The 13,228-nt window shown below is 46.5% G+C and overlaps 1 protein-coding gene across 1 annotated transcript in view; it reads left to right on the plus strand.

Moving 5' to 3' along the window:
- Positions 1-379: 379 nt before the first annotated feature.
- The window catches only part of LOC140351369 (polycomb group RING finger protein 5-A-like), a 72,478-nt gene continuing 59,629 nt past the window's right edge, over positions 380-13,228 (plus strand). The window contains exons 1-4 of the mRNA XM_072437179.1: positions 380-534; positions 3,077-3,603; positions 4,952-5,048; positions 11,531-11,586. Coding sequence (XP_072293280.1) covers positions 3,477-3,603; positions 4,952-5,048; positions 11,531-11,586 — 280 coding nt within the window. The 5' untranslated portion in view covers positions 380-534; positions 3,077-3,476. The remainder of the gene's footprint in view (positions 535-3,076; positions 3,604-4,951; positions 5,049-11,530; positions 11,587-13,228) is intronic.

Consider the following 13,228-nt stretch of genomic DNA (forward strand, 5'->3'; position numbering starts at 1 on the left):
GAGTCCCCTGTGTCCCACACCCCAGGAGAGTCCCCTGTGTCCCACACCCCAGGAGAGTCCCCTGTGTCCCACACCCCAGGAGAGTCCCTCTGTGTCCCACACCCCAGGAGAGTCCCCCTGTGTGTGACAAAACAGGGGACACTCTGGAGACAGAAAGGTTGCTTAGTTACTGAATAGGGCTGTTCTACGTAAGAACTGAGAGAAAGGACCGGCCCCGCGCGGTGACACTTCCTAAAAGTGCGCATCGTGTGCGCATGCAGCACGCGCAGCTGAACAAACTGCCTCCGCTCTTTCCGTGTCTGCGCGTGTTGGCCCGCGTGCGCGCAGCGGGCCAATAGTCACTCAGAGTTACACAAGCGCTTTCAGTTCGAGCCCTGCTGCCTCCGCTGCTCCCGCCCACCGCAGAGAGCCGCGCGGCCGCTGGGAGGACTGGGCAGAGCGAGCAGACCAGTTCCGCCTTCAGATTTCTGGACGGAGCCGACAAGGACCGCGCGGGCTGAGGACGTCATGGAGGAGGACGCGGTGCTGCTGGAGGTGAGGCCAGGCGTGCGGAGCGTGTGCGTGTCCGGATCGTGTGTCGTCTTCGCTTTTTGAGCCAAACTTTGACGCTGCACCGCCCCCTCACGCGCGCTCTCCTCCACGCAAAGTGCACACGCCATTAGTAGCAGCTCGAGCTCGCGCGCTTCACTCAGAAGCGACGTCCGTAAACTTTTACCTCGGTGCGTACGGTACGTGCGGGAGAAAGTGTGTGCGTGTGCGTGTCCGCGGGTACACGTGTAATAACGCGCTATGTGACGGGATTATGTCATGTCCGCTGATGTTGTTTTGACAGAGGTGACGTAAAGCGTGACGTGTCGTAAGATGAGATAAGCAGATCCGCCGTGTGTGTGTCGGGGCGCGTGCGCGGCGTCCCCGCGGACACTGGGCTTTTGGAGCTGCGCACTTCAGATGTTCCGCTACGTCCGCGGCTCTCTGCCGCGCGTGCGGTTCTCCCGCGCGTGCTCCTTTTCCGGGCTGTCTGTTGTTTACACACCTGACACGCCGCGCGCTCTGGCCACGTGACGTCATCCCGCCATAAGGCACGCGGCTGCTGTAGTAAAGCGGCGCGCGGGACTGGCGCATGTGTCCTCGTCACTTCCTGTAAGACAGGCCCGTGAGCAGTGCTTACGTCACTGTCCTCAGGGCAGACGTGTCCCTGACCAGAGCTCAGCACTATTATTGTATTATTATATTATTAATGGAGCAATAATTTTTGGGGCTAAATGTTTGTCATGTGAAACATGTCTTTGTAAGTGGGAACAGTTTGTCAGTTATTGGAATGGACGATTTTTTTCAGCAAATTTTTTATCATATATCTTCGTGGCGTGGATAAATCATTTGTCCTGCCACGTATCAATCATAAAACGCACCTATCGTTCACCTGCAGCCGCGTCAGGCTCGTCCCCACGTTTCCGCGTGCCTAAGTGCATGGATCTATCATAATATAGTTCCCTCAGTGTACGGGGCAAAATGAAGACGGAGAAAGACTGTTCGAGCTGACGCAGAAGTGGACAGAAATCTACGGGAGACGAGCGATGATGTGATCTGTCGCGCTAATAAACAAACGTGTGTGTTGTATCAGTCCGCACGGGGGAGTGGCATGTGCACGGGGGAGTGGCATGTGCACGGGGGAGTGGCATGAGCACGGGTGAGTGGCATGAGCACGGGTGAGTGGCATGCGCACGGGTGAGTGGCATGCGCACGGGGGAGTGGCATGAGCACGGGTGAGTGGCATGCGCACGGGGGAGTGGCATGAGCACTTCCGCCTGAGTTCTCAAATCGCCGAAAAATCATCCATTGCGCCTTTAACTAACTATTAGTGTTTGAAATGTTTTGATTTCAGAACTTGCCTAAAGCCTACGGACAAACCAGCCTGCTCCAACTGGCCTTCTCTTAACAACACTACTACTATTATTATTACTAATACTAAAAAACTCTTTTACAAAGCTGCGGCTTTGAATATGAATCTATGGGTTTCAAAACTTGCATGTTGCACAGAACGATTACATATTCTGTCTGTGAATGGTCAAAATGTGGCCTTTGTACAAGAAGCTGACTTCCATGAATTGAAAGGAGTAGTCTGACTTTCAGGTAGGCCTTGTATTGTTGGTGTTACACCCCGCCCTCTGCAGCCTGTAACCATGACGCTCACACGCCCGCTCAGGACCAAACATCACCATCGTTCTGGGGACATGTGCCATGTTTGTTGCAGAATGAGCAGAGGGCGGGTCCACCCGAGTCACCAAGGGCAATGTATCAGCCAAAACAATCTATTTCAATCCGTTAAATTAACCCTAAGCCAACTGAAAAATCTATGTAGTGCTTGAGAACACTGTCACTAAGTGTTAGCCTGGCTGCCATAGCAACACATTAAAGTAAATGGCTTTTCGAAGGCGGTGCACAGTCCAAACTAAAGTTCATCTCTGTCTACATATGAGAGGCTGAAACTCATCCATCCTCATCACGGGGAGAGAATGAGGGCGAGTGAGAAGGACAGACACAAGTGGGTCAGGGACGCCCGTGTACAGTAACCCCGAGCCACAAAACACAGCCTAAGAATAATGTTACTTCAAAATGATATGACTCAAGTAGTAATTCAAAGTAGTGGTCCAAGAAATATGCTTTTAAAAGAAAAAAGTATTTTCAATACTCAAGTAAGAGCCATTGTCTAGATCTAACATCTGATATAATTCTAACGTTTAGTCTTTCCAAACACATAACCTTAAACTGTGTACACAGTTATGTATGTTATTAATCCATAATTGTTAATCAATACTATTGATTATTCAGGTCACAATATAATTACGGTAAGACCAAAAAATATAATGTATTATTAGAATTGTAGACAACAATGAGTGTAGTTCAATCTAAAGTAGATGAAAATGGGCTGGACTTGTGTCTTTCCTCCTTTGTAGATGTGAAAGGTCAACTCGACCTCTGACCTCTGAGGACTTGAGCCTGACTCAAATCTGCCTCAATTGAAACACTAAAGACATGTTAAAAACTGAGAAATAATGATGTATTTTTTCTCCTGCAGTGACTTCTGTCCGGAGGTCCAAGCGTCCAGACGAATGAAAGACAGCGGACACCAAAAAGGATCATGGGATTTATAATGAATATTCAAATAAAACATCATTCCAACTCAAGCTTCTTGGAATGATCTCATGAAGGATGACTTGAACCATACTATCTTGAGCATTTTCCGACATGGATTAAAACTTGGAATGTACCAGTAATTGCACTTAATTCAGTTGGGAATTATCAAAATGGAGAAGGACTTCACACAGTAGCTTCCTTTCCTTTTTCACTTGTTTTTGCACTCACCACCAGACCTTAAAACTTTGACATACCCATGTGGACCTGCTTCTAAATTGCATCTTCCGGTCTGAACTTCCGTACATGGACTAACCTTCCTCTCAGTGCAGCAGCATCGCTCCATGACAGACATGTCCGCCGCCGCCGCGAGGAAGCACCCTGTGCGGGACTTTAACCACTTCATCACGTGTTACCTGTGCCGTGGGTACCTGATCAAACCCACCACAGTCACCGAGTGCCTGCACACCTGTGAGTATGGAGCCTCTGCTACACATTGTCACACATGTTACTGCTTCACTGTATGGCATTGTCTATCTCCATGGAGACGAGCTGTCAGATGTGTGGAGAAACGATTGAACCGTCACATCCCATCAAAGGGCTTCTCATACTTAAAATGTAACTTCCACATGCCACACAACCACTCCCACAACCTCGTGACCCCAAAACAGAGAAATGTACTTAATCACACGCACTAAGAATTCAAGCTGAGTACAAATTAACCTGCTGAGGAAGCTCCATCAGAGGAGCAGTCTGCGCCATATCAAAATGAACAGTATAGGTTAAAGCTGACACCCAGAGTATAAGATAGCATCAATAAAACGATGGTAGCTCAAAACTAGAACAGAAATATAAAATCGCAGAATAAAACATAGAGCCTGCTACAGATTCGAGTTCCCGAACTAAATCCAAGGTTTTAGGCCCAAAATTCTTGGAAATATGTCTGTGTAATCCCTCATTCGTCCAGGCTACAACTGAAGCTTTTTCTACTATAGAGCCTGCTCTTTAAAACCTGAACATTCTCTGCGGCCCTGAGGTCCTCCTCCATTGACCAGGGCCGTGCTTCTGGAAAGAAGCCTCGCTGTCAATGTGTTTCCTGACTTTGGGAATCACTAGGATCCCACTGTGGAAGAGCGCAGGGGCTGCGGGGGTTTGTAGAGTAAAAGCTCCAGATCCAACTCACAGGAAGGAAAATGGGGCCCGTTCGGTTTGCCCATGTTGGGTTTTCGCAAGATATTGATTTGCGCCCAATCTTTTCAAGTTCAGCTCCGCCAATATGGACATGGCATACCTCATGTTATGATACCCAGGGCAAAAAGATGCAAATAAACAGCATGAACATGCATATTAATTGACAAAAAAGAATGTGACCTCCCCACTAGAAAAGTTACAGAGTAAAACTTTCATTATAGTTTGAGTTCAGAACACTTGGAATTTGGACAGGGTTCTGTGTAACTCTGGGTGACTATTACAGCAGGGAATATCATGCAACATTGTTTCATTTTAGTTCTTTAGTGCTACAGATAGTGTCGGACTTCATGCCAGTTTTTGTTTTTGTTTATTAACCTTTATTTAAGCAGGTAAAAGCTCTACAAGAGTGACTGGGCACAAAGGGACACGACGGCACACAAATATAAAACATTTACACCAATAAGCATTAAGAACAAATAAAGCAGAGTTATACAGATTATATATATATATATATATATATATATATATATATATATATATATATATATATATATATATATATATATATATATATATATATAATACATGATCTAGATGATAATGGAAGTGACTGTGCTTTGTGCTGCAGTCTGCAAGAGCTGTATCGTGCAGCACTTTGAGGAGAGCAACGACTGTCCAGAGTGTGGCATCCAGGTCCATGAGACGAACCCTCTGGAGATGCTGAGGTGAGCATATCTCGGAGCCATGGATTATATAGGATTATATGGGACTTTGGCTGTTCTATGATGAAAAAAAGGGACCTCATTTTTATTAAGTATTCATTTTTGAGAGGTGTTTTTACACATTCTGTTTTGATTAAGGGGAAGTTTCTTTTGAGGGCCCTTCATTAGGAATGGTTTTCCCTCCCATTTTAATCTCTTATTTCATCAGATTTGGGGTCATTTTGTATTGTTGACATGAATATTGGCAAAATAAGGGTGTTAAATTCAAAATATTTAACCCTGAAAAGTCGCATCCTTTGATATTAAACCCAATCAAACAGTCGAGGACACAAACAAAAATGAGAAAAGACTAAATATATATCATATACACTTTTTACAAGAAACCCATCTAAATGACCTAGAACATCATCAACTAACTACATTTGGTTATAATAGACTGTACTAAGGTAAACAACAACAAAGGGGAGTTGCAATATTGGTTTCAAGCCGAATAGCTTTTGAACTGAGTTTTGAACATATTGATGGCACATTTTTACTGCTTAAAGTTATTAATGGAAAGGTTTACTCCACCAGGAAGTGATGTCACTATATATAATAATGTCATGGACTTGATTGCAAACCACTCTTTGGAGTCTTTATCTGCGGCGGTGTCTTTAACCTCCATGTTCAGCCATATCAAGCTCAAAAAGCACTGGAAAAACAATAAATGATCAATTATGTAAATTCATAAAAATATAGGGCCATTGGGAAATGAACCCTGGTGCTCACCAATACACCCTTCTCTTATCCACATATGATCTATAGTCAAATATATTATTAGAATATATTACATGTTTTATTTTCAACAAAGATATGTCAAAAATGACATGTGGAGTTGTAATAGATATTTAAAATAAACACTCTGGAGATTGAATTCCAGTCTGCTTAATGAGCCTTTGTGTCAAATGACATTGAGATTTATGTAGAGGAAAACAATGGTGAAACTTCTCCACCCATCCTCTGGGATGCAGCTAAAGGTGTTTTGAGAGGTAGAACTATTGCTATCGCCTCAGCCCCAGAGAAAGAAAAAACATGTTTTCCTTGAGTGCAAGTGGCTGCCAGAAGTGTCCTGATGACCGGTGAAAGGCTGAATGTTGACCTAATGATTAAATAGAGTCCACAGCTGTGTCATCTAATCTCAGTTTAAATGCAGCTGTTCTGTGAAGGCCACAGACGGTTATTAAGGGCCACAATCAGCAGCATGAAGTCCAAGGAACACAGCAGACAGGTCAGGAAACAGTTGTGGATCAAGTACCACTACAAACTTAGATGGAAGGAGCCATAAGACACCATGTGGGGGACACAGCAAACATGTGAGGGACACAGCAAACATGTGAGGGACACAGCAAACATGTGAGGGACACAGCAAACATGTGGGAGACACAGCAAACATGTGAGGGACACAGCAAACATGTGGGAGACACAGCAAACATGTGAGGGACACAGCAAACAAGTGGGAGACACAGCAAACATGTGGGAGACACAGCAAACATGTGAGGGACACAGCAAACATGTGGGAGACACAGCAAACATGTGAGGGACACAGCAAACATGTGGGAGACACAGCAAACATGTGAGGGACACAGCAAACATGTGGGAGACACAGCAAACATGTGGGAGACACAGCAAACATGTGAGGGACACAGCAAACATGTGGGAGACACAGCAAACATGTGAGGGACAAAGCAAACATGTGGGAGACACAGCAAACATGTGAGGGACACAGCAAACAAGTGGGAGACACAGCAAACATGTGGGAGACACAGCAAACATGTGAGGGACACAGCAAACATGTGGGAGACACAGCAAACATGTGAGGGACACAGCAAACATGTGGGAGACACAGCAAACATGTGAGGGACACAGCAAACATGTGGGAGACACAGCAAACATGTGGGAGACACAGCAAACATGTGAGGGACACAGCAAACATGTGGGAGACACAGCAAACATGTGAGGGACAAAGCAAACATGTGGGAGACACAGCAAACATGTGAGGGACAAAGCAAACATGTGAGGGACACAGCAAACATGTGGGGGACACAGCAAACATGTGGGAGACACAGCAAACATGTGGGAGACACAGCAAACATGTGGGGGACACAGCAAACATGTGGGAGACACAGCAAACATGTGAGGGACACAGCAAACGTGGGGGACACAGCAAACATGTGGGAGACACAGCAAACATGTGGGAGACACAGCAAACATGTGGGAGACACAGCAAACATGTGGGAGACACAGCAAACATGTGGGAGACACAGCAAACATGTGGGAGACACAGCAAACGTGGGAGACACAGCAAACATGTGGGAGACACAGCAAACATGTGGGAGACACAGCAAACATGTGGGAGACACAGCAAACATGTGGGGGACACAGCAAACATGTGAGGGACACAGCAAACATGTGGGGGACACAGCAAACATGTGAGGGACACAGCAAACATGTGGGAGACACAGCAAACATGTGGGGGACACAGCAAACATGTGGGAGACACAGCAAACATGTGAGGGACACAGCAAACATGTGGGGGACACAGCAAACGTGGGAGACACAGCAAACATGTGGGAGACACAGCAAACATGTGAGGGACAAGGCAAACATGTGAGGGACACGGCAAACATGTGAGGGACACGGCAAACATGTGAGGGACACGGCAAACATGTGAGGGACACGGCAAACATGTGGGGGACACGGCAAACATGTGAGGGACACGGCAAACATGTGAGGGACACGGCAAACATGTGAGGGACACGGCAAACATGTGAGGGACACGGCAAACATGTGAGGGACACGGCAAACATGTGAGGGACACGGCAAACATGTGAGGGACACAGCAAACATGTGAGGGACACAGCAAACATGTGGGAGACACAGCAAACATGTGAGGGACACGGCAAACATGTGAGGGACACAGCAAACATGTGGGAGACACAGCAAACATGTGAGGGACACGGCAAACATGTGAGGGACACGGCAAACATGTGAGGGACACAGCAAACATGTGGGAGACACAGCAAACATGTGGGAGACACAGCAAACATGTGAGGGACACGGCAAACATGTGAGGGACACAGCAAACATGTGGGAGACACAGCAAACATGTGAGGGACACGGCAAACATGTGAGGGACACGGCAAACATGTGAGGGACACAGCAAACATGTGGGAGACACAGCAAACATGTGAGGGACACGGCAAACATGTGAGGATTTTTTCCCCCAATATTGCGATTGTGATTTAATGTGCGCTTTTAAATTTTTTTTATTGTATCCTCTTTTTTTTCGTAAGAAAACGTAATGAATGACTTAAATAAGACAATATTGGATACATTTTGTATAAGATATTCTTTCCCACATGTTACATTTTGTTTACCTGCTGTAAGAACGACAGAAGACATTCTCACTGAGACCAAAGCACGTGGACTGCTTCTGTGATTGGCCGAAACCCAATGCGGGTTGGGTTTGTTTTGGTCCTTCTTCCGGGTAGCGCTAGCTCGCTAGCTGCCGTGGGGCTAGTGCCCACGTTCTACCACATGACCACATTCTAATCGCGTACGTTGCGATTAGCAAATCGCGTTTGATCACATTGCAATTTAATCGCAAATGCAATTAATGGTTTAGCCCTAAACTTCATCTGCAAATGAAAATAATAAAGGAAACTCATGCTTGGGTGGATGATCCGGGCGTGGCCTGAATGGAAACGGCATTGGACGAAATTCAAACAATCTGGAAAGGGAAACCTAAAAGAAAATCATTAAGTCTGCCCCAAATAAATTGTCTGTTTGCTGTAACCCGACCCAACATTTTTCAAGTGTGTTGGTCGGTAAGTAAATTTTTATTTTTTAACTTTGAAGGCAAAAAAAAAAGATTCAAATTTGGCTATTTTTGTGTCAGGGGTCAGGCTTCAACAGTCCAGGGGTCAGGCTTCAACAGTCCAGGGGTCAGAGGCTTCAACAGTCCAGGGGTCAGGCTTCAACAGTCCAGGGGTCAGAGGCTTCAACAGTCCAGGGGTCAGAGGCTTCAACAGTCCAGGGGTCAGGCTTCAACAGTCCAGGGGTCAGGCTTCAACAGTCCAGGGGTCAGAGGCTTCAACAGTCCAGGGGTCAGGCTTCAACAGTCCAGGGGTCAGAGGCTTCAACAGTCCAGGGGTCAGAGGCTTCAACAGTCCAGGGGTCAGAGGCTTCAACAGTCCAGGGGTCAGAGGCTTCAACAGTCCAGGGGTCAGGCTTCAACAGTCCAGGGGTCAGGCTTCAACAGTCCAGGGGTCAGAGGCTTCAACAGTCCAGGGGTCAGGCTTCAACAGTCCAGGGGTCAGAGGCTTCAACAGTCCAGGGGTCAGAGGCTTCAACAGTCCAGGGGTCAGGCTTCAACAGTCCAGGGGTCAGGCTTCAACAGTCCAGGGGTCAGAGGCTTCAACAGTCCAGGGGTCAGGCTTCAACAGTCCAGGGGTCAGAGGCTTCAACAGTCCAGGGGTCAGAGGCTTCAACAGTCCAGGGGTCAGGCTTCAACTGTCCAGGGGTCAGAGGCTTCAACAGTCCAGGGGTCAGGCTTCAACTGTCCAGGGGTCAGAGGCTTCAACAGTCCAGGGGTCAGGCTTCAACAGTCCAGGGGTCAGGCTTCAACAGTCCAGGGGTCAGAGGCTTCAACAGTCCAGGGGTCAGAGGCTTCAACAGTCCAGGGGTCAGGCTTCAACATTCCAGGGGTCAGGCTTCAACAGTCCAGGGGTCAGAGGCTTCAACAGTCCAGGGGTCAGGCTTCAACAGTCCAGGGGTCAGAGGCTTCAACAGTCCAGGGGTCAGAGGCTTCAACAGTCCAGGGGTCAGGCTTCAACTGTCCAGGGGTCAGAGGCTTCAACAGTCCAGGGGTCAGGCTTCAACTGTCCAGGGGTCAGAGGCTTCAACAGTCCAGGGGTCAGGCTTCAACAGTCCAGGGGTCAGGCTTCAACAGTCCAGGGGTCAGAGGCTTCAACAGTCCAGGGGTCAGAGGCTTCAACAGTCCAGGGGTCAGGCTTCAACATTCCAGGGGTCAGGCTTCAACAGTCCAGGGGTCAGAGGCTTCAACAGTCCAGGGGTCAGAGGCTTCAACAGTCCAGGGGTCAGGCTTCAACAGTCCAGGGGTCAGGCTTCAACAGTCCAGGGGTCAGGCTTCAACAGTCCAGGGGTCAGGCTTCAACAGTCCAGGGGTCAGGCTTCAACAGTCCAGGGGTCAGGCTTCAACAGTCCAGGGGTCAGGCTTCAACAGTCAATGACGGAAAACGTTTCTCTTCTCTCTTCTCCACTTTTACTATCTTCTCCTCTCTTCTCTTCTTCTCATCTCTTCTACTTTTCTCCTTTCTTCTTCTCCTCTCTTCCCCTCTTCTCTTTTTTTCCTCTCTTCTCCTCTCTCCTCTCTTCTTCTCTCTTCTCTTCAGTATAACAGTTACTCTTTTAGGTGTTATCCAGGATGCAGTTATTTCCGTCTAAATCAAAAGAACACTTTTTGGTTTTGGATCACATGACTTTAGAGACAATATATGTTTGTCAGTATATCTGTATGTCAGTATATCTGTATGTCAGTATATCTGTATGTCAGTATATCTGTATGTCAGTATATCTGTATGTCAGTATATCTGTTTGTCAGTATATCTGTCAGTATATCACTGTCAGTATATCTGTATGTCACTATGTCAGTAAATCTGTATGTCAGTATATCTCTATGTCAGTATATCTGTATGTCAGTATATCTGTATGTCAGTATATCTGTATGTCAGTATATCTGTATGTCAGTATATCTGTATGTCACTATGTCAGTATATCTGTATGTCAGTATATCTGTATGTCAGTATATCTGTCAGTATATCTGTATGTCACTATGTCAGTATATCTGTATGTCAGTATATCTGTATGTCAGTATATCTGTATGTCACTATGTCAGTATATCTGTATGTCAGTATATCTGTATGTCAGTATATCTGTATGTCAGTATATATGTATGTCACTATATCTGTATGTCAGTATATCTGTATGTCACTATGTCAGTATGTCACTATGTCAGTATATCTGTATGTCAGTATATCTGTTTGTCAGTATATCTGTTTGTCAGTATATCTGTTTGTCAGTATATCTGTATGTCAGTATATCACTGTCAGTAAATCTGTATGTCAGTAAATCTGTGTCAGTATATCTGTATGCCACTATGTCAGTATATCTGTATGTCAGTATATCTGTATGTCACTATGTCTGTATGTCAGTATGTCACTTTTGACACTGTATTAATATAATACAGAATACAGAGATCTCACTAACCCATGGAATAGAATACTTTACAAAATACATAATGATGCAGGCATGTAGTATTCTGTAACTAAATACTTTCTTCTCAACACTGGCTGTGCTCTTAAAGTAAAGTACAAATGTCCCCTGTGTCTAATTTTGTCTTGTGTCCTCTGCTCTGCCATCCTCAGGCTGGACAATACGCTGGAGGAGATCATTTTCAAGCTGGTGCCCGGCCTCAGAGAGAGTAAGATATATTACACTGGAACCACTCACACATGAACCACTCGCACAAGAACCACTCTCAACCACTCACACGTGAACCACTCTCACACATGGACCACTCACACATGGACCACTCACACATGGACCACTCACACATGGACCACTCACACATGGACCACTCACACATGAACCACTCACACACACGAACCACTCACACGTGAACCACTCACACACATGAACCACTCACACACTTGGACCACTCACACACATGAACCACTCACACATGAACCACTCACGCATGAACCACTCACACATGGACCACTCACACATGGACCACTCACACATGGACCACTCACACATGGACCACTCACACTGGAACCACTCACACATGAAAAACTCACACATGAACCACTCACACATGAACCACTCTCACACATGAACCACTCACATGAACCACTCACACACATGAACCACTCACACATGAACCACTCACATGAACCACTCTCACACATGAACCACTCACACATGGACAACTCACACTGGAACCACTCACACATGAAAAACTCACACTGGAACCACTCACACATGGACCACTCACAAATGGACCACTCACACATGAACCACTCACACAGGAACCACTCTCACACATGAACCACTCTCACACATGAACCACTCTCACACATGAACCACTCTCACACATGAACCACTCTCACAAGAACCACTCACACAAGAACCACTCTCAACCACTCACACATGAACCACTCACTAATGGACCACTCACACATGAACCACTCACACAAGAACCACTCACACACATGAACCACTCACACACATGAACCACTCACACACATGAACCACTCACACATGAACCACTCACACATGGACCACTCACACACATAAACCACTCACACATGGACCACTCACACATGGACCACTCACACATGAACCACTCACACACATGGACCACTCACACACATGAACGACTCACACATGGACCACTCACACATGGACCACTCACACATGGACCACTCACACATGGACCACTCACACATGGACCACTCACACATGAACCACTCACACATGAACCACTCACACATGAACCACTCTCACACAAGAACCACTCTCACACAAGAACCACTCTCACACATGGACCACTCACACATGGACCACTCACACATGAAACACTCACACATGAACCACTCACACACACGAACCACTCACACATGGACCACTCACACAAGAACCACTCTCACACAAGAACCACTCTCACATGAACCACTCACACATGGACCACTCACACACATGAACCACTCACACATGAACGACTCACACATGGACCACTCACACATGGACCACTCACACATGGACCACTCACACATGGACCACTCACACATGAACCACTCACACATGAACCACTCACACATGAACCACTCTCACACAAGAACCACTCTCACACAAGAACCACTCTCACACATGGACCACTCACACATGGACCACTCACACATGAAACACTCACACATGAACCACTCACACACACGAACCACTCACACATGGACCACTCACACAAGAACCAATCGCACATGGACCACTCACACATGAACCACTCACACATGAACCACTCACACACATGAACCATTCACACATGGACCATTCACACATGGACC

Source organism: Eucyclogobius newberryi, unplaced genomic scaffold, assembly GCF_026437365.1.
Source record: "Eucyclogobius newberryi isolate DKJ021-1_F unplaced genomic scaffold, fEucNew1.0.hap1 SCAF_8, whole genome shotgun sequence".
NCBI lineage: Eukaryota > Metazoa > Chordata > Actinopteri > Gobiiformes > Gobiidae > Eucyclogobius > Eucyclogobius newberryi.